Below are 24,829 nucleotides of genomic sequence, written 5' to 3'. Positions count from 1 at the left end.
CTGCTATTTACCCAACTGGACAGAGTTTTCTTGCACAGTACAAATGAGACAAATTACAGAAGGGCAAGCAGTTTAAAACTATAATTTTATCCAAAAGGTCCGGTGTATCTACCGGCCTGGTGTTTGCAGTCTGAAAAGGAGATGGTGTAGTTTGATCGTTAAAGCAGGCATTTCTGAGTCAGGATTCTTGGGCTCTGTTCTTAGCTCTGACAGTGATTCCCTCCATAACTGAGGGTGTGTTGGTTCTGGCAGCTGTCGAAGAGTTGTAATAATAATAATTAATAATAATTTATAACACTCACAGTTGAGAGACTTCATATTTGCAAAATGCTTTGAGATTTTTAGATGAAAGGTGCTAGACAAATGCAAATTATCATCTTTTCTAGTGTTTTGCTTTTTATGAGAGGAAAGAAGCTTGATTCCTTAACTCTGAACAACTGCTTCGCAGCATCCCTCCTGTGGCATAGTCCCCTATCAGTGCCCATTTGGGAACCAGGAGCTAGAGCCTATGATCCATGTGTGTTTTTGTGGGCCTGATGATTCATGACAGTCCTTGTACTTTCAACCCTCCTCTTCTCTCTAAGGATCACGCCCTTGCTCTGTAATTGCATTATGGTGGAGAAATCCAGGCACCTTCATAAGAACATAAGAATGGCCATACTGGGTCAGACCTATGGTCCACCTAGTTCAGTGTCCTGCCTTCTGACAGTGGCCAATGCCAAGTGGTTTAGAGGAAATGAACAGAACAGAGCAATTATCAAGTGATCCAGCCCCTGTCATCCAGTCTCTGTTTCTGGCAGTCAGAGGTTTAGGGAAACCTAAGATGGTCCCTGACCATCTAAGCTAATATCCATTGATGGATGTATACTACGTGAACTTATCTGGTTCTTTTCTGAGCCCACTTTTACTTTTGGCCTTCACAATATCCCCTGGCATTGAGTTCCACAGGTTGGCTGTGCATTGTGTGAAGAAATGCTTCTTCATTCTTGTTTTAAACCTGCTATCTGTTAATTTAATTGGGTGACCCCTGGTTCTTGTGTGATCCCTGGTTCTCCACAGCTCTCCATTCTTCTGCTAACTTAATGATTCAGACTCTCTAGTCTTAAAATTGTTTCTGCTTTAGTCACTCTAAATTACTCTTGTTTTCTATAAGTTGCATTTGCTTCCTGTTCACATCTGGGTGCAATTCATGATGTTTGTTTTGATGGCTTGGATTCTAGATACACTCTCTCCTCATATACCTTTACAACAGTTGAGATCAGCACAGGTGCTTTTGCAATCAGTCCCTTGCTTAAAATGTTCGGGAACTGGAGACAAGATGTTTTCAGTCATAGATCCTCAACTCTGGAATTTTCTCACTTAGTTGGTCCATCAGAGTCCAAGTTTTGTTGACCTTAGCCTGTAAGGCTTATCTATTCATTTAGCCTTTTGCCTGAGAGGTGGGGTGGCAGTATTGAGGTAGAGAGTAGGAAGCACGCTTGAAGAGGAAGATCATTTCATATTTTAATAAACTCACAGGCATGTTTGTATGTGCATGCCACTGCCTCTACTGGATAAGATCAGAATTGCCTTTGGAACAGAAGGTTCTGAGTTCTAGTCAATGTGCGATTCAGTATGACTGTGGTGTGCACCATGGTGACAACTGAAGTTCCTACATGGCCACAGATTTGTCACAATACTAATGAGTTGCATACTGTTCATAATTTTTGAGCATGCATTTAGAGTTTGTTGGATAAACACATTTTATGACTCATAAAATGAATCCCTCTTTATTCTATTTTGTTGGAACTCTCCATTGCAGTAATTTCTTGTTCTCTCTTCCTACAATCATACATCTCCTTATGGCACATTGTGCACATTTATCTTAGTGAAAGCTAAGGCAGTTTTCTCAGCAGCTATATTCACTTTCTCTATCATCACATTCCCCTCATGACTTTCCAGTCATCATAATCCACTCTGCACATATAATATATGCTTCAAATTTCTGCATCTGCTGTACTGGTAAACTGCTACATTTCATGAGTATTTGTCAATTTAAATGAACATGAAGCTCTTGCTACTCCTATGGAAAAAGAAGCATAGCCAATAAACCTCTCTGTGAACAGGACACATTTTGGCAAAATGATGAGGCAAGAAATTCCTCTTTAGGTGCTCTGTTAGGCAAACTGCATTTTAAATTTCTTGCTGAGGGCTTTGTTTTACTTGCCCCAGGCAAGCTGTTCAACATATTTATCAAGCCCTATTGTAGCATTATAGCTAACACTTAGCTAGCATGATCATCTGCTTAATGCCATCTGTCATCAGGAGTTTTATTTCCTTCAATTGAGCTGGTGCTCCATATTTATTCTTTTATGTTCCTCCCAACCATTTACTAGCTGTTCGTTTTCCAGTGGTCCTGAACATTTTGTAGTCTCTGTGGTTGCCTTGTGTTAACCACCATAGCACATCAGTAATACAATTTTGTCTGAAATCCTGATGGATAACATTAACTCGGTATGCAGCATTTTCATTCAGAAGGTTCCCCAACGTGCTTTACAGATTGCAATAGCCTGTGAAGATTCCTTTCATATTCCTAACCATGATTTTTAGAACAACCAAAAAGACATCTCCTAGATAACCGATCCCAGATTTTTACACTGGTCTTGGTGAATACTGCAACAGGACTTTGGGAATTTTAGGGTCTGATCCTGGTTCCATTGACTTCAGTTGGTGAAGGCTCAGGCACTTACTAAGTTCTGTATAGGTGCATGTGAAGTGTGGATGTGTCTAACAAAGTGGACACTTTAATAATGAGACTAAGTTCCACTGCTGCTCCTAGATGTGTGTACAAAGTTCTCAGTGAAGACAGTGGGGCTTCTGCATGCCTTCAGAAACAGAATTTAGGACTCAGGACTCCAGGAGCTCTGGAATTACATACACTCAAGAAGATCCCAGTAATCAAGGATGTTGTATATACAAGGATCTCTTCAGCTCAACACTGAGCAACATCACTAGTTGGGTGGACCGTGATAGCCATTCTGCACCAGCTGCACCACTGAACAATGTCCTTAAAGGCAAAGTGAACTATCTTGTGCAATTGGTATTTTGGTGGCAGTGTGGGCATCTGGCATTATTACATTTATATACAAAACAATATATGCACAGTTCATTTTACCCCTCCAACTGAAAAATGAAAATTAGCATTAAGGCAGATGCATGATTCCTAGGGTTCTCTGAGGCATTTGAAAATGTGGGTAATTTTGTAAAAGCAACTAAATAAATTATATTCAGATGCCGGGCCAAACTCAGCCCTGGCCAACATTGCTAGAGGGAGCAGAGATACTGGCAGATGCATCCTCTGCTCCAGGAGTCCTGTTAGCCTGGGCAGGATTCCATGAAGTGGACCTGGGGGATGTATAGTTGGCTGCCCTTTACCGCTACACTGTATAGGAGCAGCCTGTGCCCCCATCTAGTGTTGGCTGCATACTGCAGCATTTCAGCTGGCCAGCAGAATCCTTCCGTCTTAGGGTTTCTGTGCACGGGCTGGCATAGGCTATATCCATCAATGGGAGGATAAGTCTACCAATGGCTATTAGCCAAGATGGTCCAGGATGCAACCCCATGCTTGGGGCACCTCTCAATCTTTGACGTACAGAAACTGGGAGGGGAAGAAGGGTGGATTTCTTCAAAATTGCCCTGTTCTGTACATGTCCTCTGAAGCTCTGGTACAGGTGACTGGCGGAGACAAGATTCTGGGTAAGATAGACCATTGGTCTGGTCCAGTATGGCAGTTCTTATATTCTTATAGGAGCGGGACCCCTGTCTAGTGCTTTCTTGAGCCTTGGATAGATCCTGCCCTGCTGCTTTTTCAGGTTTTGGAGAGAGGAAGAGACTTCCAGTATTCTCTGCCTGCCACCTCCTCAGCATACCAGTGCATCCTGTCTAAAGTGCATTGAGCTCTTGAATGAAAAGTGCTATATGCGATCTGAGTATTGTTATGACAAGGGATGGAAATAAACATTGGAGATGGGAATGGGATAGCAGAAGGGAGAACAAAGGGGGTAACAATAAGTTCATGCAGATGGGTTCATCAGTAATGTGAGCATCCTGAAAATTTTGGTTATATTTTAATGATCTTTTTTAGTCTATTCTAAAATTTGGATTGATTTTTATTTGTATACGGTGGATTTCTAACAAAACAAAGAATAATATTACAAAGTGAGAAACATTTTATGAGGATAAATAAGACTATACTTTACGAGTAGTGACTTTCTGTGTATGCCTCCCAGGCACTTTATCATTTGTTCGGTAGAACTAGGTAAAATGTTTTGGACAAATAGTTTATTCACTGAAAAATAGAGTTTTGGGTTGGCCAAAACTATTTGTGAATTTAACACAAATTTGCTGAATATTTTCATCCTTCCAGTTTTGCCCCCCCAGGTAGATTCACCATAGGACATAGGAACCATTTCTAAAAGCAGAGGAGCAGGAGTAGACCTTCCCTCTTATATCCTATAGCCCCATGGTTAGAGCACTCACCTGGGTTGTGATGAGAGACTCAAATTCAGGTCCTTTTTCTACTTTAAGTACTTTATACAAAGTGGAACAGTTCCAACAAAAGAGATCTTAGGGGCTTGTCTGCACTATGGAGGCAAATTGACCTAAGTTATGCTACTCCAGGTACGTAAATAATGTAGCTTGAGTTGACATAGCTTAGGTTGACTTACCCCAGTGTCTTCATGGCACTGAGGGCTTGGCTACACTTGAGAGTTACAGCGCTGGTGGTGGCTTTACAGCGCTGTAACTTACTCCCTGTCCACACTGGCAAGGCACATACAGCGCTGTATCTCCCTGGCTACAGCGCTGGTTGTTCTCCACATGGACGAGAGGAATAAAGAGAACAGCGCTGGTGCTGCAGTGCTGGAGTGCCAGTGTAAACAATGATTAATCTTACTACGCTGTAACTGACCTCCGGAATTTTCCCACAATGCTTTTAACTAAAGAACTCTCTTTGTTTTGTTGTGAACTCGGAGCTCCCAGAGCTGCTTGTCTAAAAAACAAACACAGCAATTGTTTACTGGAGCAGAGGCAGGCAGGGAATGTCCACAGCTAGTGTTTGCTTGAGGAGAGAAACAGCACGGCGGGGCTGGGGAGGGAGTCCATCGGAGAAGCTGCTTATCTGGTCTGAAGGCTATTTGCATTTAAGAGTGAATGAGAGAGCGGTGGGGGAAGTGGACGGAATTTGCAAGGCAGGGAGCTGATACAGTGTCGGCTCCAAAAATCCACTCTCTCTCTCTCCCCCACGCTCCCTGTAACACTCCACCCCACCCCCCTCTTTTGAAAAGCATGTTGCAGCCACTTGAATGCTGCCCATAATGCACCACTCCCAAGAGCGCTGCAAATGTGGCCACACTGCTGCGCTTTCCCTACACAGCTGTACAAAGACAGCTGTAACTCCCAGCGCTGCACAGCTGCAAGTGTAGCCAAACCCTGAGTCAACGCTCTCTGACTTCCCTTACTCTTCTTGGAGAGCTGGAGTACCGGGGTCAACCAGAGAGCGCTCTGCCATTGGGTCTATTGAAGACCCACTACATTGATCCCTGATTCATTGATTGCAACAGTGTCAATCTCCCTGGTTGTGGAGACCAGCCCTGAGAGAGCCCCCACACTAGAATACCCAATAGCCAGTAGTTAGGGCACTTGTCTGTAAAGAGAGAGATCCAGCTTCAACTTTCTACTCCAAACTGGGGACTTGAATTGACATCTCCTACATCCAAGGCAAGTACTCTAACCACAGGCCAATAAAGTGGAGGAAGATCCTCCTCCAGTGGCTTTGAAAATGGCATTTACAAATGTCCTTTGCTTTTAATAAAAAAGCAGTTAAAATGCCCCAAATCTATTTTTTTTTCACAGCTTTTTGCTTTCTGTGAAAACAGAATTTTTGTTTTTGTTTTGGGTCCATCCAAAACAACTTTTTTCCTCCCCAATTTTTAGTTTGACATGAGAACTGAAAAATCAATTTTTCGCAAAGCTGTAGTGTTCCATTCAGGGTGCTGGAACAGGGGTGCTGAGAGCCATTGAACCATACTGTTAACCCTGTATATGATGGAAACCACTTCAAGCCAGGGGGTGCGGCAACACCTCCAGTACCCCTAGTTCCAGCACCCATGGTTCAGTTTATAAATAACTAGAGTTCCCTAATTTTTTGTACAATCTTGCCAATGACTTCTGTTGCTCATAGAAACACATGCTCTTCAGTTGAATACAAGGTTCTGAGTTAATTAAGAAATTGTTCAAATGATGTAAACTTTGAGAGTACAGCTTGAGAAAATGGCAGCAGAACCCTAAAAAGGAATTGAAGCATTAACATTCATTCCCAGACTGTGTGATTAATGTTATTTCTAGGGGTAGATGAGCCTTAAAAGGTTCAAGTATCAATCAGATTAATTGTGAAGTTCAAAAGCATATAGTTTCAAAGTGTCTTTCGAAATTCAGGCCCATCGCTAAAACAATTATTTATGTTTTCCAAATTGGTGAATGCAAAGTGACAAATACCTTTAATGCTCTGCTGCAAATCCAGCTATGTTCAAACTATGCTTTCCTAGGCTAGTGGGGTATTTTTACTCCAGATGCATCTTTGCTATCTGCCCATCTCTAATGCTGCAGCTCCATTGATCAAGTGTAAGGATCAATAAGGTACTGTGTGGATGGGCTGAAATCATATTAGTGGTTCTACATGATAGGTGCTTCCCTCCCTCTGTCCTCGCATAATTTTCTGTATTGCTGTTCCTCACAATGATATCAAATGATTAAAAACATCTACAGTTGACTTAAAATAGTTAATTATAAATACTAATTAATGATAAATAGCAATTAATTTCTATTAGAATAGCATCAACATTCCTTAACTCAGGACATGTGTGAACAATGATTTAATTCATGGCAAACAGAGGTATAAATCTACAGTGCTTCAGCACGCCATTTAGACAATCCCTAAGATCAGGAGTGCATTGCACTAGTAACTGCTCAGTGTATACCTAGTAAGAGAAAGTCCCTGCCCTGCAGAGGTCTGTTTATTTCCACAATCCCCATTGTTTGATATGTTGTAATTCAGGCATGTGTTGACGTCTCTTTTGTTAGTAGAATGTCACTTTATGACAGTTCCCCCACCCTGTGAACATGCCAACACTTCAGCAGAGGGACATCACCTGTTGAATGTATTAATAGGCTATAAAACAATGTACCTTACCTATTTGATTTCGTGGTTGTGAGGATTTACTGCTTGTGAAGATGCTGGCCTATTTGATAAATGGGATAGTGGGCAGAGTTCACTAGAAGAGCGTTTCTCAAATGTGGCTACTGTGGCTGCATATGGCCACCAGGGGTTTTTCCTGCAGCCACAATAGTCTTCTGCACAGAAATGAGGAGGGGACAAAGCTGTGGCCCTTCCCTGCAGTACCCAGTTGCTCTGGGGGAGGGCGTCAGCCTCCCCCATTTTCAGCCAGAGGATCTGGCGGCAGGCTTCACCCTACCCCCCATTCCCGACTTTAGCCACAGGACTCCAGGCAGGGCCGGCTTTAGGCCTGTTCCACCAATTCCCCCGAATTGGGCCCTGCGCCCAGTGAGAATCCCTTCCCTGGCTTGAGGCGCCTTTTCAATTTTTACTCACCTGGTGGCGCTCCGGGTCTTCAGCGGCACTTCGGCGGTGGGTCCTTCCCTCACTCCGGGTCTTCGGCGGCACTTCGGCAGCAGGTCCTTTGCTTGCTATGAGTCTTTGGCGGCACGTCGGCAGCGGGTCCTTCAGTGCCGCCGAAGACCTGGAGCGAGCGAAGGACCCACCGCCAAAGTGCCGCTGAAGACTCGGAGCACCGCTCGGTGAGTACAAGCCCCATGTATTTTTTTATATATGTTTTTTGTTTGTTTGGTTGGTTTTTTAAGTCATCCCTGCCGGGGGCCCCTCGAAACTGTTCGAATTGGGCCCCACACTTCCTAAAGCCGGCCCTGACTCCAGGGGCAGGCTATAGCATGCCCCACTTCAGCTTGGGGGCTCTGACAGCAGGCTCTGATCTTCAGTCCCCTGAGGTGGCGGGGATCCAGGTTTCAGCCTCCTCCCACCCGTCCAGCCGTGGGGCTTCCATGTTGGGCTTCAGCCCATGGCAGTGGGGCTTCAGGAAAGCCAGCCTTACTGAATGCATTGGTCAAAAGGTAAACAGCAGCATAGGCCTGGGGTGTGAGGCTGCAGAATGGAGCCTGGGACAATGGGGGGAAGCAGTGGGGCTCAGGCAGTGATGGAGAGCCTGGGAGGGCAGTGGAAGGCCCGAGTAGGCAGCGGGGACTAGAGATGATGGGTGGGGGGGCGGGGGAAGCAGTGGGTGCCAGGGGCACCAAAATACAGTTGTACATTATTTTTATTATTGAATCTGCAAAAGAAAAAAACCCACATCAATAAATTACAATGTTTTTTCCTAATGTTAATGAAGTATTTTAGGAAAATTTATCAGAGCTGACTATGTATATAATGGTAGCATTAACACCGGACAACAAACTGGTTGCAACTGACATCAGGTATTCTAAAATGGCGGTGACATTGTCCCTGTATATTTAGTGCATTACAACTGAAAACAAAGAGAAGAGTTGATCAGAATAAGTTACTCACATCTGAAATTGATTTCTGAAGTTTCAAGGGAAGGATATGCCTTTGTGAACAATTTGTATTTTATGGAAGGCCCTGCTTTGTTCTTTTAGCTGTGCTTTAATGGAAACTGTAGGTAATATTTTTAACCTGAAACCTCAACAGTATTATCACTGCAAAACCTGCAACTGTTCACTGTTTTCTAACTGTAATTGGAATTTATTGTATGTTACACAACCCTTTATTTCCAGTGTTGTAGTGGGAGAAGAGATTAAAAAAAACTATTCAAAAGTTCAGACAAGAAATACATTGCCATCTGTAATCATAGATTAGTTAGATAATAATAGCATTTACATGACACTTTTCATCTTCAGAGAGCTTCACAAACAATAAGTAATTCATTCTTCTTAACTAGATAAAATGTTCAGAGAATCCTGACTGTTAGTCATGTTGGTTCCCAGTCATTAGCAATCAGTTAAGGCGCTCCATTCCAATGACAGGCACAAGTGGCCAGATCTGTGTGTGGTGCAAATTGGCGCAGCTCCATTGAAGTCAATTGAATTATGCAGATTTATACTAGCAGAGAATCTGGCCCCATAGGTCATGGAAATAATGAACGTAATTCAGAATGGCCTAGGAGTGATGTAATAAATTTATGGTAGCAGCTTTCCATGGAAAATAGCATTAGTTTAGGGCCATATTTTTAAAGTAGAATCATAGATTATTAGGGTTGGAAGGGACCTCAAAAGATCATCTAGTCCAACCCTCTGCTCAAAGCAGGACCAATCCCCAAATGGCCCCCTCAAGGATTGAACTCACAACCCTGAGGATTGAACCCAACCCTACAAGTAAGGCATGTAGAATTGCATGCATCAGCAGGGCCGGCTCCAGGCCACAGCGTGCCAAGCGCGTGCTTGGGGCGGCATGCCACGGGGGGCACTCTGCCGGTTGCTGGGAGGGCGGCAGGCGACTCTGGTGGACCTGCCTGCAGGAGGTCCATCGGAGCCGCGGGACCGGAGAGCGGCAGAGCTCCCCCTGCGGCGTGCCGCTGTGCTTTGGGCTGTGAAATTGCTAGAGCCGGCCCTGTGCATCAGTTTGCACTAACTGAAATTATGAGTACAAAAATGGATGTGCATGTGCCGATCAGGTCCTCACTCAGTCCCCTCTTCAGGTGCTATACACTGGTGAGGCTCCATTCAACTCAATGGAATTTTGCCCATTTTACATCAGCCGAGAATCTGATCTCTTGATAACTGGCCATATGGGTAAACTAATACCTGATTTTTTGCATGCACATCAGATATTTGCATGCATAAATTAAATAAGCCTGAGTTTTTCCTCCTCTATGATCTATAATTTAGTTAATTATTACTCTTCCACCTTTAAAGATTGCATGTGCCAGGAAGCAGAACATTAAATAAATGTTTGCCATTAATACAAATTAATGTGTTTTGACAGCTTGCTAATCAACTAAAGGAAAATGCTGCTACAGAAATATGTACAATTGCCATTTAAGCAATGTGGTTTTTTTTAGGTGAGTGGGGATTCATGTCGTTAAAATATGTGCCTTTGAAAATTGCTCAGGTTATTCTATGTTTTGCTATCTGTAATATGCTGGTATTCAGATGAATCAGAAGTTTTGTCTGTGCTAGCTTCGCGAAGGAGAATGGGTTTGCACAGAATCGGAAATCCATAGCTAATCTTGGTGGACATTTGCCAGTCATGTGCCAATTGCATCAGACGTTTCCAGTACAGAGATTCTTAATTAATGTGCAAGTAATTGATTTAATATTGATTAGATCTTGACATCTTGTTGTGTACTTTACACATTGTGCAGGTATGGGATGTTTCTGGGGAGCAGAGAGAAAGTTTTGGATACAGAAAGGAGTCTACTCCACTCAAGTGGGTTATGCAGGAGGGTGTACCCCAAATCCCACTTATGAAGAGGTTTGTTCAGGTATGTCTGTTTCCTTTGATTTCACAGCTCATGGACCTGATCCTATGAGATTATGATCTATTTTAGTGGGACTGGAGGGTGATCAGAGCCTCTCAGGATTGGCCCCATAATGAACACAGATATCTACTGTACCAATCTAAATGTTAATATAATCTAAGTTATTTACAAACAACCATGATCACCTAGTACCTAATTAGCTGGGGTGCATACAAAGACACTAAGGATGGAAAAGAAACAGGTTTACATTATTTTTGTCTCTTGTGTTTTCCTGTATGCTCTCAGGAAATTATAACTACCATATATTTCTTCTTTGGAAAACTGATAATGTACAGTTCAAACCATTCCTTTAGTACTGACAAAAGTCAGTAGTCAGATCAGTCTTTCTTTTTGTCCCTATGGTGTTTTGTGGTAAGTTTAAATATCATCTCTTTCCTGAATTATTTTCAATACTTCATCTTTTATATGCACCCAACAACCACCAGACCAAAACAAACCTCCATGATTTATCCATGCTCCGTGCTCTCACCAATCCTTCCACCCTACAACAACCAAAAACTTCAGTTGTTTTTACCCATAATTCAAATCCCATAATCCTTTACAGCCATTTTACACTGATTCGTGCTGCTCTGAAAGTGTATGCATGCTGGGCAGAGTTCTCTCGGCTTGCTCTCCTACACAGTCGTTAGTAGATGATAGCTTGGAGGTTTCACTTTCCTTTTGTTCTCTTGTCAACACTTTTCATGCCAACTGCTGAGGCTGCTCTACCACTTTTGTTTATTACCGGGCACCTAGGGATGACAAAACAGTGGATAAAGTTTGGCAGTCCTAGCAATTAATAGATGTCACATCAGCCGAAGAGAATTGCTGCAGAGTACACAAGGAAAGAGAAACTATCTGTAATAAACAAGACTGTGAAAAGTGATGTTGTGTCTTTATTATTCAAGAAATGAAACACTTATAGGAAATTACTCTAGAAAGCAAAAATTACGGGAGCTATTTTTACGTAGGCACAGAGGTAATCATTCACTAGTGACAACTAACAGCCAAAGTGTTCCTGAAAGTAAGGACTCAGTGGAAAGAACTTAAATCCCACCCCCAAACTAGAATACTGGGAGAGAGTACTGTACCTCTGGCATTAAGTCATGCCTGGGCAGCTGCAGGCTATACCCTGGGCTGGGGCACCTGCAGGCTGCTGGGAAGCATAGCCACAAGGAGAGTCATCACATGTTAAGAAAACACTGCAGTGGATCAGTCATGTCTTTGTCTAGATCATCCATTACCTCCCTTCTGAAAGCTTAACTTCCACAGTATTACAGCTTGGGTCCAGTTCTCCACTACAGTGCACCATGTGCAGTGTTTACGTGTGTGTGTAGTTCTCTAGCCATCCAGCACTTTCAGTCCATTCTCTTCAACAGCCTGATCATTAGCTTGTAAAGGCCCACAAAATGTGACCATAATTCCCCTGATTATCAGACCTTTTAGATTGAATAGTGAAGTATGTTACGATTTCCCCCATCCCAACACACACACACAATCCTGGTACACTGAGGGGATTTAGGGTAGAATTTTGAGGGTCCTTCTAGTCTAAAGATACGAAGTGCTGGCTGCTGGCCAGGGGAGGTGTGAACAGAGGCTGGAACGGGATGGGCTGAGAGAGACAGTGGAGTATACGGAGCGTGTAAGCTTTCTTGAATAGCTGCATTGTAGACTGGTACTCCTGCTGGATTTCAGAATAGCTCCATAGAGAGAGGGGATAATATCCTGTTGTAACAGGGTCCTTGGGCTGAAGAGTAATCCAGCTCAGAGTACCAGATGAGCCCCACTTGAGAGGGATCAGGCGATTCTCCTATAAAGAGCAGCTGGAAGCTGCAGGTGAGGGTATTGCTCAAGGAGAGGGAGACTGCTAGGAGTGAGTAGGCTCCAGCAGGGTCCTGGGATCTGGGACTAACACTGCAGCCAGGAAAAGTTGGGAGTAACCTGCTAATGCAGGAGGGACCCTGAGCAGGCAAGGGAAAGAGTGCAAAAGCTCTCCAGGCAGAGGATCTTGGGATTAGGATTCTTGCCAGCAAGTTAAAGTATGGATTGGATGAATGGATTATAAGGTGGTGTAGCAATGCAGTGACTCATTGGCGTGGCGCCTCCTGCTGGTTGTCCAGGAAATTAGCTTTTCCAGCCTTGGAGCGCCCTCTGCCGGCCTATGTCACGCTTGTCACTAGCCCCGTGTCCCTCCCAGACCCCAGTGCCCGTTTACCTGGGGTGCTGCCCCTGTCAGTACCCTCACAGATCTGGGTCTCTCCTCCCTGGGGAACCCCCAATCCTCTATCTCCACCATGCCTCAGTCTATGGCTACTGCCAGTCACCATCTAGCCCCTGCTCTCTGGGGCAGACTACAATGTACAAGTCATTCATCATTGGCAAAGGGGGTTTGGACCTGCTGCCTTTGCCTAACCCCTGGGCTGCAGCCTCTGCAACCCCAATACCTGGTTTGGCCTTGCACAGGGCCTGCAGCCTGGGGAGTTGCCAGGTAGGAGCTCCCCTGCTCCTCTCGCCTTCCCCGAGCCCTGCTCTGTTGCCTGCACCCACAGTTCCCAGGCAGCTGGGTCCTTCCCTCTCTGAAGCTGGAGAAAGAGTGTGCCTTGCTCCTGGCTCATAGCCCTTTTATCAGGGCCAACTGAGGTCAGATTGGGATGTGGCCCAGCTGTGGCTGCTTCCCCAATCAGCCTAGCTTTTAGTTCGTAGCCTCAGCACCCTCCCAGGGCTGGCTGTAACCCTTTCCAGACCAGGGAGCGGGAAATCACCCCGCTACAGGTGGATAGAAAGCTGGCTAGATTGTCGGGCTCAGCGGGTAGCGCTCAATGGCTCGATGTCTATTTGGCAGCCGGTATCAAGCAGAGTGCCCCAGGGGTTGGTCCTGGGGCCGGTTTTGTTCAACATCTTTATGGATGATGGGATTAATTGCACCCTCAGCAAGTTCACAGATGACACTAAGATTAGGGGAGAGATCGATACACTGGAGGGTAGGGATAGGCTCCAGAGTGACCAAGACAAATTGGAGGATTATACCAAAAGAAGTCTGATGAGGTTCAACAAGGACAAGTGCAGAGTCGTGCACTTAGGACGGAAGAATCCCATGCACTGCTGCAGGCTGGGAACTGACTGGCTAAGCAGCAGTTCTGCAGAAAAGGGGATAACAGTGGATGAGAACCTAGATCTGAGTCAGCAGTGTGCCCTCATTGCCAAGAAGGCTAATTGCATATTGGGCTGCGTTAGTAGGAACACTGCCAGGAGATCGAGGGAAGTGATTATTCCCCTCCATTCGGCACTGGTGAGGCCACACCTGGAGCATTGTGTCCAGTTTTGGTCCCCCCTCTACAGAAGGGATGTGGACAAATTGGAAAGAGTCCAGCAGAGGGCAGCAGAAATGATTAGGGGGCTGGGGCACATGACTTACGAGGAGAGGCTGGGGGAACTGGGCTTATTTAGTCTGTGGAAGAGAAGAATGGGGGAGGATTTGCTAGCAACCTTCAACTACCTGAAGGGAGGTTCCAAAGAGGATGGGTCTAGGCTGTTCTCAGTGGTGGCAGATGACAGAACAAGAAGCAATGGTCTCAAGTTGCAGCTGAGGAGGTCTAGGTTGGATATTAGGAAACACTGTTTCACTAGGAGGGTGGTGAAGCGCTGGACTGGGTTACCTGGGGAGGTGGTGGAATCTCCATCCTTAGAGGTTTTTAAGGCCCAGCTTGACAAAACCTTGGCTGGGATGATTTAGTTGTTGTTGGACTTGAGGTCCTGAGGTCTCTGCCAACCCTAACATTCTATGATGTTATGATTAGAAAGAGAAATATTTGCTTGTGGTACTTTAATTTGGGACTTTGAGTTTTATTTTGAGTTATTTTCTGTGACTAAACCCAGACCCCAAAGACGGGTGTTTTGGACTCAGGAAAAGCATGTGGAGTCTGTAAGGAACCCTTTGAGGGAGAAATTATTAGCAGGGCACTGCACAGACACCCCTGGCCACAAGGGGGTGCACAGGGGGCCTTCAACCCCGTTATGCTTGTATACTGTATTTGTTGTTTGATTTTGACTGTAAGCATTTTGGACCTTGTACCATGTCTTTTCATGCATAAATACAGCATAATTATTAACTTATGCTCCTGGAATAAAGGAGGGGGCGGGGAGCCATAGAGTCCAATCTGCAATTGGCTATTTCAGGTGAAAGATGGTCTGACGAAAGATAGCTCAGGTTCGGATGCCTTGAAGGTGCACTGCAAAAATAGAGCATTACAATACCAATAATACTAACTTGCACATGTGGGGATTTTTTAAAAATTGAAAATGGCCTTTTTTTAAACCATAGTTAAAACACTGAATGTATCATTTTTCTGGGGAAACAAACAAACACAAACAAACAAACAAACAAAACAACCCAGAAATTTCATTTAGTGACAGTTATGGTTGCCTCAGAATAAACCTCACCACCTGAAGTCAAAACCTTACGCCTTCTTTATACTAGAAGGGATTTGTCGATATAGCTATTGATGTATAGAGGTCTGTCCAAGCCATTTTAAAAGTTCACTGGATTCTATCTGGTTCACCTCCATGGTGGGGAGGTGGAAGAGCCATGATTTCTGCCTGCAAGAAATAGCGGTCAGACCATTGTCATACTATACAGAGCATAAATGGTTGTTCTACAGATCGTCCTGTCAATTGGTATGGTGTTCCTTTGTTAAATTGATGGTTAGAGAGAATCGAGCTCTTGTGAAGCTTATGAATACACTGATAGAAAATTATTTGTACATTTCATAGTAACTACTGTACAGATGAAAATATGAAAAGCCATTCTGCAGTGGATAGGCATTCTGAGCAATTTTCAGTGCATTAGACTAATGCACAAATACAGCGTATTTGACAAGTATTACACAGCCCAGGCTCTTCCTTCACTATGAAATTCTCCTCGTATTTTGCTTACAGATGTTCAGAACAATTCTGTGTTTGTCAGTGTAGTCATATGTTTTTTGAAATCTGTATAACTCCAGTGGCACTGAAGTCAGAAGCAAAAAAGATGCTGTTTTTCATGAACTGGTTGTGTGCAATTCCCATATAAAAGCTGAAGGTTAAGACCTTTTTTGAAAAAAAAAAAACAGGACATTTTTCAGACTTCTGGGAAGAGGACCCTGTGAATATCAAAGCAGGTCATTTTATTCTATAAAAATACACTTCAGAGATCATACATTGCACAGAAAATATGCATTATTATTCTTTATTTATTAAATATTTGTTATGGCTATGGGGAGATATTCAGAAATTTACTAACTATCCCTGTTCATAATCTAGGCAACCCCCAATACTTTGTCTTAAACGTTGTGTGTCTTTTGTATGAATGAGTAATCCTTAAAATTAATGACAGGATATAAAACGATGCAGGAAGCATCTGTGTGGGGTGCAATGTTACATGCAATATTCAGATTGAAATTGTTTTACAAATGCAGTCTGCACATATTTTATTGATGGATACCAGTGCATCTTGCATAGCAGGTGGTGACAGGGACTGCTTTTTATGTCTAGGTGTTCCACTTGCCTTTAAAGTTTCTAAGCATCCAAAGGTCACCCTGAAGATTTCTCCGTAGCTGGAAAAGAAGGTGGAGAAACACAACATTAATTTCTTGCTCTGTTACCTCCTATCCCTTTGGTCAATTGGTGATTTTCAATGTTCGCTTCATCTTAATTATACATCAAACAGGAGGCAAGGCTGCCTTTCAAATTCACAGTTAGTTGATGTGTCTTCATTTTAAGAGAGGGAATGCAAAAGGCTTGCTTCAGTGACCTGGTGCTTGTTTTAAATGCTTGCATGTAAGTAGCATGATCACGGATGTGGGTGCATAACAAAGGGAAATCTGTGTCAGGCCAGTGCTGTGGGTTGCCCATCATACTCATTGGTAAGGAAGGAACAATCAGCATGGGGAAAGATTTCTCTTTACTCTTTCCAGTGTTCCCTGTCCTCTACCCAGCATAGTTTAATGTTCTACCAAAAATTATCAGACTATTGAGATTGTGGGCTATGACTTTAAAAGCCCAGCACTTCCTTGGGAATAAAACTGGGACATCACAACATCTTTCCAGGTGTGTGTCTTACTCTCCAAAATGTTTAAATGCGTAATTAAACTACAAACATTAACTTCACTTTCTATAACTTCTAAAGGGACCTGAAGGATTTCAAGAACAGAAGCTGAAGTCCACAAGATTAAAGTCTTCAGACAGTAATGGGAATAGTTCAGAACATTTTCTTTTATTGTGAAAGTCATTGTCAAGGGAATAGATTCCTGTTGTGCCTTTGTCTGTTCTCCTTACAGCTTCCCTTGTAAGAATGGGGTATAAGAATTTTAATGACGTATAGATTCTGTGAAGAATATCAGTGCTCTGCACAACCTTGATCTGTTCAACATTCTTCAGCATGATTGGTTACCCATTCCACCTCTCCCTCCTTTTTTTTTAGCCTCACTGACCTCTGAGAAAGGGTGGAAAGGTCAACTGATCAAAGTACAAAATATCGAAAAGATCAAAGTTAGTTTCATGTATTAATATTTTGTAGAGTACATTAGATATTAGCATTCCATATCATTATATCTATTATTATAGCCAGACCACCGTTAGAGGATCTCTGTATAGGCTTGAGATTATAGTCCCATTGTCCTAAATGTGCAGACAAAATCATGAGAAATTCACCTATAATCTCTTTTCAGGAAGCTGCTATAGTAATAGAGTAACAGGATAACACCCATTTTCACTTCAGAAACCATCTTGTCATATGATAGAAGATGCTGCTGAAATATTATGACCTTAGCAAAAAGACGTCTAAGGGATGCACTGAATTTCAGTTACCCACTAAAATGCAATTTTACCTAGAAAACTCTTATGGAAAGAATGACACCTTTTATTTAGAAGAGCTTCCTCCTGTGTATATTCAGAGTTAGTTAGTTAGCTTTGCTGACCAGAATCTGCAGGGTCAAACCAGTGTACCACTGTGCACTAGGAAATAAACAAGAATTCTGGATATTATCATTTTAAAATAAAGGACAGCATGAAAGTTTATTGATAACCAGAATATCCACTGGTTATCAGTGTTAGTAACCGATGAGGAGCCAGCTGGAACTTACTGACTTCTACGAGCCCCGTGGACCACTGTTTGAGACCCATGGTCCCTTTAAGGCATGCCCACAGAGTGGCATGGGACCAGGCTTTTCAGGGCGATTCTTAGGGAATGTTTGAGTCTGGGGCCATGTACATTTTCTGCCAGCTCCCAGATGTGCTCCTCAGGATAGTACCTCTCCCAGTCAACAAGATACCAGAGTCTGCCACGTTCGTGCTTAAAATCCAGGATCTTGTGAACCACATATTCCTCATGGCCCTGTACCTGGAATGGTGGAGGAGGTGGCTGGGTCTGGTAAAGGAAAGGATTTTCCATGTAGGGCTTCAAAAGTGACACATGCAACACCAGGTGAATCTTCAGAGACCTGGGTAGTTGCAATTCAAAAGTGACTAGATGTATTGAAGGATCTTTAAAAGGCCAAGGAATTGAAAGTTCAGCTTGTGAACAGGTCTGATGGTGTGGAGATGCTCTATTGAGAACCATACCTTTTGTCTCAGTGAGTAGATGGGACTTTGCTGTCAATGTTGGTTCATATACCATTTATAGTTTGCTCTTGCTTTTTCCAGGTGGTCCTTCACTTCTTTGTGGGCATGATGAATCCGCTGCACTAGGTCTGAGGTGTCCGGGTCGGGAGAGGACACAAGTAATTGCAGGTGGAATTGAAGATGGTACCCATAGTTGATATATAAAAAGAGAGGGGCTTTGACCCATAGGTGGATTGTCTTCATTGTTGTATGCAAATCCATATAAGAGAGAACTATTCATGCTGGCGATTAGTGATGTATCATTGCAGATGTTTTTGAGAATTTGGTTGGCCCTTTATTTTTGGCCGTTAGACAGGCGCATTGCCTCATACCAAAACCAGGCTGTGAACTGAGACCCTTGATCAGAGGTGATGCATTCTGGAAGGCCATGGAGGTGAACTATATGGCTAATCCATAGATGGGCTGTCTCCTGAGTGGAGGGGAGGCCTGTGCAAGGGATGAAGTGGGCCATTTTGGTGAAGTGGTCCACTACTGTCAAAATTGTTTCAAATTTGTTGAACTTTGGTAATTCTACAGTGAAGTCTACAGTGATGGCCACTCTGGGTTGAGATGGGGTGTCCAAGGGCTGGAGGATGCCTCAGGGCTTATGGCATGGTGTCTTGGCAGGGGCACAAACATTGCAGGAAGCAATGAATGACCTTATCATGGGGCACATCCTTGGCCACCAAAAGGAGCAGGATATTAGTTGTTGGGCCTCAAAGTGCCCCAAGTGTCCTGCTAGGGGAGAGTCATGGCACAGTTACAGGAAAGCAACTCTAGCAGGTCCTCGGGAAACATAGACATGATCCCTTATATACGTGATCCCTTCCTGGGTGTCATGTGGTTAATTGTTGCTAATAGCTTGTTTGATAGTCGGAAATCCAATATCTATGTTAGTACATCCTCGTGACAAGCTGTACTGAGAAAGTTACAAGATTTGAGATTAAGCCTTGGTTCCTGGCTGGGGCGTCATGGGTTGGTACTATATCTTTGGGACAAGGTGTCAGCCTTGCTGTTTTTGGATCTGGGGTGACATGTGATGATATAGTCAGATCATGAGAAAAATAGGACCCACGAAAGCTGCCATTCATTTAAGGCTTTTGCCTTAAAAAGATATTCCAGATTTTTATGTTCAGTGAAAACCTGGACTGGGTGGAAATCTCCTTCCAGGTAGTGCCATCATGCCACAAAGGTGTTTTTTGTGATCAGGATTTCCTTATCAAGTATTTCATAGTTTAGCTCTGCAGGGGGAGCTACCTCAAGCAATAAATGCATGAGTGTAACACTTGTTCAGGACCAAGTCACTGGGAGAGGCCAGCTCCAACTGAGTGTACTGTCAGTTTCTACAGTGAAGGCTTACATAACATTGATGTTATGATGTTACGATGGAGCCAGTATGGATGCTGCAGTAAAGGAGAGTTTCAGCTGATTGAATGTATACTGAACCTCAGGAGAACAATGGCACTGGGCACTTTTTCTGGAGGAGAGCAGTGAGGGGCTCAATTTGTTTTGGAAACTTCAGGATGAATTGTCAATTAAAAAAAAAAAGGGCAAACCCCAGGAAGTGTTGCAGGTCATGTACTGTGTGGGGATTTGGCCAGTCTTAGACCTTGCATGGTTCCATCTGGATCCTTTCTGGGATAAGATGAAGAGCAAGAACTATGTGGAGACCTGATCAAAGGAACACTTCTTGAGCTTGGCATAAAGTCCATGCTGTCATAAGCGTTCCAGAACATTTCAGACATGAGTGGTATGCTGTTGAGGATAGTCGAAGAAGACCAATATGTCATCTGGGTGAACTACGATATACTGGTCCAATATGTCTGGGAATACATCATTTATAAAATGTTGGAAGGTGACGAGGGCATTGGTCAGCCCAAAGGGCATTACAGCAGATTCATAGTGGCCGTGCCATGTTTGGCAGGCAGTCTTTCACTCATCCCCTTCCTTGATTTGCACAAAGTTGTATGCCTCCTCCCTCTCCAATTTAGTGAATATATGGGCAGTCCCCATGTGATCTAGTAACTTAGGAATTGGGGGTAGCGGGTAATAGTTCCTGATAGTTATCTGATTCAGTGCATGGCAATCGATGCAGAGTCAGAGACTGCTATCTTTCTTTGTGATGAAATGGACTTCTGTGCTGGCTGGCAAGGTTGACTTGCAGATAAACCCTCAGGCCAGGTATTCCTGGAGGTATTCTCAGAGCACCATCAGCTCAGGTCCTGACATGGCATAAATTTGTCCAAACGGTATATTTGCTCCTGGCTGCAGCTTTATTGGGCAGTCATAGTTCCAGTGTGGAGGCAGGGTTTTCTCATTGTTCTTTTAAAAAACATTGGCATAATCTTGGTATTTTTTGGGCAATTCAGATGTAGCTGCAATGGAATGCTCTGCTGGATAGCTGGCCCCTCATGAGTCTCTTAAGATTTGGATGCTAGGACAGGATCTACCGGCCTCAATGGTGCTGCTGACAAAACAGGATATGGGAGGAAGGGATTGCTCATTTTAGGAATATAAGCCTCTTTATGGTTGTGTTAATATTTGTGAATATGGGATGAGAGTCCCTAGGAGTTCACCTTCCATATTACTTTTATTGCCGCTATTAATTATTTTATTTTTACACAGGGCTATTAGTGTGCGTGATGCTTTACAGCCAAGCCAAAAGGCAATCCTTGCCTCAAGACATTTACAGTCTAAAGGATCAATTCTGCAAACACTTTCTTCTGGAAGTAGTGATTACTACAGGTAGTAGCTGTACAGAATTCAAATGGGGCTACTTCTACTGATAAGAACCATAACTGATAGTAAATATTTGCAGTATCTTTTCCAGTGTTAAACAGGTAACAAAAAATTAAGTAAAAATAAAATAAAATAAAGTAAAATAAATAAGGAGCTCTGAACATAGTGGGTAAGGAAGAGTGAAAAACAGGAATGGACTGCAGCTATTGGGAGACCATCTTTCTTCAAGGAAAACAGATGGTATAAGCAGTTTGTGCTGTTCATACATTACTTGTTTATTGCAGGGGCTTTGTTTTATTTTACTGCTCCTAGTGCTTATTTCCAAAATTGAAATCTTAATTCCTTTGGTGACACAACACTAAGGTACTGTGGAGATGATGATTAATGTTTTCAGGAGCATCTTATCTCTTTCTGATATTGAGATAATACTGTAATTACTGCGTGTAATCATTATAACCAACTTTTACCTACTCCCTTTATGAGATACACACTCCTGTTCTTATGTCTGAAAGTCTACAAGTTGCACACAATCTCATTCACAGCAGGATAATAATTCTCAGTAATTTTAAATGAGCCTGCATAGCATGTATCTCATAAAATTGATGAGAAAAATCTACCTTTAAGAGCTTAATTCTATTTTCTATCAAGCTTTCTTGATAAGACTATTATTTTGTTGTTTATAAAACTGAAAGGCCAAATTATGCTGAGTTATACACTTTCAAACACCCTGATTTCAAAGGAGATTGCTCAGGACATAACTGAGAGCAGAATTTGGTTCTGTGACACATGGTACAGATCCTTTGTGGCCTTTGTGGCCTCCATGCATTCCTGTTTCAGTTTCCCTCTTTAAAGTGAAGTGGATCAGCTAAATATATAGCTCTAGTTTTTCTTTAGATATTTTAATAGAACTTAGAAACTGAGGCCAAGACCCTCACCTTTGAGGATGTGGGCTTGAATCTCCTGACTTTTGGCAGGTCTACATTACAGCCCCTACAGAGGCACAGCTACAGCGCTGCAGCTGTGTTATTGTAGGGTAGACACTTACTACATTGGCAGAAGGTGGCTAGGTTGACGGAAGAATCCTTCCTCCAACTTAGCTGTCCTTACACTGGATGTTAGGGTGACCTGACGATGGTGCTCAGCTTGCAAAATATTTCACTGCACTGAGTGACCTAGCTAGGTCAACCCAAGTTTTAAGTGTAGACCAGGCCGTATAGTCTTTCCAGACAGATACAGATTTAGTGTTCAGAAAGAAAGTGAAAATAAATGCAAGCTATTTGAAATGTAAGAGGAACACTGTGGTTTCATTTACACTTAGTGCCACTGAATTTGTGGAGGTCATTTTTAAGGAAAATTTGCTGTAGTTTGCTTAGCGTGCTGGCTTTTGGTAAAGGTGCTTCGTGCATCTAGATACTAGTATACCTGAGAGTGAGTACTACAATGGGTAGTATGTGAGAGTAAGAATAGCCTCTATCAAATCAATGAACCATTGCCTTAGCAATAAGAATTTGTTTATATAATGACCCTCTGTATTTCTATAGCATCTTTCATCAGACGATCTCAAAGCCATAGTTAAAGGCCTTTGGAAGGTGGGGGGAAAACATAAGAAATCCTTTATGTAAAATTTCATAATACTCACTTGATGCAACTTTCCTTTCTTTGTCTACCCATCACCCATTTGGCCCAGCCAGTGTTTATTCAGTGAAGCGATAAAATTATAAATTAATTTTATTTTCTTTCCAAAGTGTATAAAATGTTAATTATGGCTGAAATGCCTTCCAGGGATTCTGTTCTAATGTCATATTTCCATAAAGTGTATATACAGTGTCACTTTCTGCCAGTGTACTGTATCGGCATAATAAAGAGTTTCTAATTTTACACTTTTGAGCAAGGCAATAAATTAGTGAAGAGCTGCCTCTAACTATACCCAGGTAGGCCAGGATGCTGAATATCCCAATCCGTAGCTAGGTTTTTCATTGGAATGTGGCACAGACTGCAGAGGTCTTGCTTGTAGATGATCTCCTCACAGTCATGAAACATGGTGAAAAATCATACTCATCTAGCTTTCTCTTGAGCATTTGACAGCATCAGTCATAAGGAGATGTTAGGTTGTTTCAGAGAAATATCAGGGGTAAGAGGAAGCATTCTCAGATTGTTCAGGATTTTCTTCTGACTGTCCCCGGGGCATCATAGGCAACTGCAGAGCTGCCCCCCAGAACCATGACTTGTGGAATTCCATGCTGCACTGTCCTCTTCCCTTCTCTATTTTAACATTAGAAATACTATGAAGGTACATTGCAATATTTTCTTTAGTATTCTCCATCACTGTGCTGATCCAGAAGCTGTTAGCACACCCTATTGTTTTTTATGTTTATGACCTGGAATTTTTATCCATACAGATTAAATAAAAATAATAATTGGAGATATACCTATCTCCTAGAACTGGAAGGGACCTTGAAAGGTCTTTGAGTCCAGCCCCCTGCCTTCACTAGCAGGACCAAGTACTGATTTTTGCCCCAGATCCCTAAGTGGCCTCCTCAAGGATTGAGCTCACAATTCTGGGTTTAGCAGGCCAATGCTCAAACCACTGAGCTATCCCTCCCCCTTAATTCTAGCAACAAAACGTTGAAGATATGTGACATTTTCCTTATTATTTTGAAGCATGTGTAGATACTATTAACAAGGTGAAGTAACGTATGGGTTCATATTTTATTTTAGAATGGTCTTTCTGGGGCCGTCACACAGAGTCACGGTGGCCCATTAAGAGGGAGCAGGGCCAGTGTAACTGTCCCTTGTCAGCTCACTCCAGTTGGGCTTAAAAGAGGGCACCTATGCCCTAGAGAGGAGAGAGAGCTGGTGAAAGGCCTGGTGAGTCAGGGCTGCCAGAGTCAGTCAGGAAAGGTGGATCAGAACAGCCAGAGACAGAAGATATTTCCTGCAGGAAGGCTGAAGGTAAGAAGAACAGGAAGAGGGGTTTGCCAGATGACTTCCCCAAGCCAAGGAGCCAGGGCTGGAGAGGGCTGAAGGCAGGAGAGCAGCAGAGGAGCTTACCTTCTGATACCTCCGTGCCAGAGAGCTGGACCCAAGAGAAAAATGAGAGGGCCAGGGGAGTGAAGGAAGCTCTTTTGATAAATATGATTTCCCAGCAGAGATGCTGTGGGAGGGCCCACTGGGAAGAGTGGCATTGCACTTCCGCTGGACGAGCTGGGGTAGCTGTCCTGGCAGAGGGATGGAAGAGAACTGACAAGGAGCCTAGGTGTGACAGAAGATGCTGGTGTGTGGGAGGTGGAGGCATTGTGTTTTGGGGTTTTAATGACAACTTGCACTGGAGTGATAAACAGACAGTGTGTTGGGATTTATCTTTTGGACCATTTACACCCTTTTTTTCATAATAAACCAGCCCCAGGGAGGGGTATTGTTGAGACAAGAGAGCTTGGCATAGAGTCATTGTGTTACCTGAGAGGAGAAACTGTGGTGAGCCTGCTGTTCATGCCATGGCCTGCTGCACTAGGGGACTACCATCAGGGTCACATGACGACAGGGTGTACCTCGGTGGGGTGGCTGGTGGCTGTCTGTGAGGCAGCTGGGTGAGGGCAGCTGTATGACTGAGTGGTACCTTAGAGGGGCAGTTGAGGGAATAGGGGCTGAGGAGTAGTATAGTGGAAGTAAGCTGGGGTGCTCAGGTAGATAGGAGTCTGTCTGGGGGCAATTGGAGGGGTCTTTTTGATGAATAGCTTGGTGGGGATGGATGAAAGGCTATTGGAGTGGTAACTGGGTGGGAGTGCTGGGGACTGCTTGACAGGCTAGCTGACCAAGGTATCTGGATGAGAGTAGCTGGATGGTGTTGTCTG

General features: G+C 43.4%; 1 protein-coding gene across 4 annotated transcripts in view; it reads left to right on the top strand.

Annotated features, from left to right (window-relative positions):
• MSRA (methionine sulfoxide reductase A) overlaps positions 1-24,829 on the top strand; it is a 438,170-nt gene that overhangs the window by 206,989 nt on the left and 206,352 nt on the right. For all 4 annotated transcript variants that reach the window (XM_050948949.1, XM_050948950.1, XM_050948952.1 and 1 more), the window contains exon 3: positions 10,449-10,568. In XM_050948949.1, coding sequence (XP_050804906.1) covers positions 10,449-10,568 — 120 coding nt within the window. The remainder of the gene's footprint in view (positions 1-10,448; positions 10,569-24,829) is intronic.

The sequence above is a fragment of the Gopherus flavomarginatus genome, chromosome 4, assembly GCF_025201925.1.
Source record: "Gopherus flavomarginatus isolate rGopFla2 chromosome 4, rGopFla2.mat.asm, whole genome shotgun sequence".
NCBI lineage: Eukaryota > Metazoa > Chordata > Testudines > Testudinidae > Gopherus > Gopherus flavomarginatus.
Note: the sequence above shows the minus strand (reverse complement) of the source record. Positions and strands in the feature narration are given on the sequence as shown.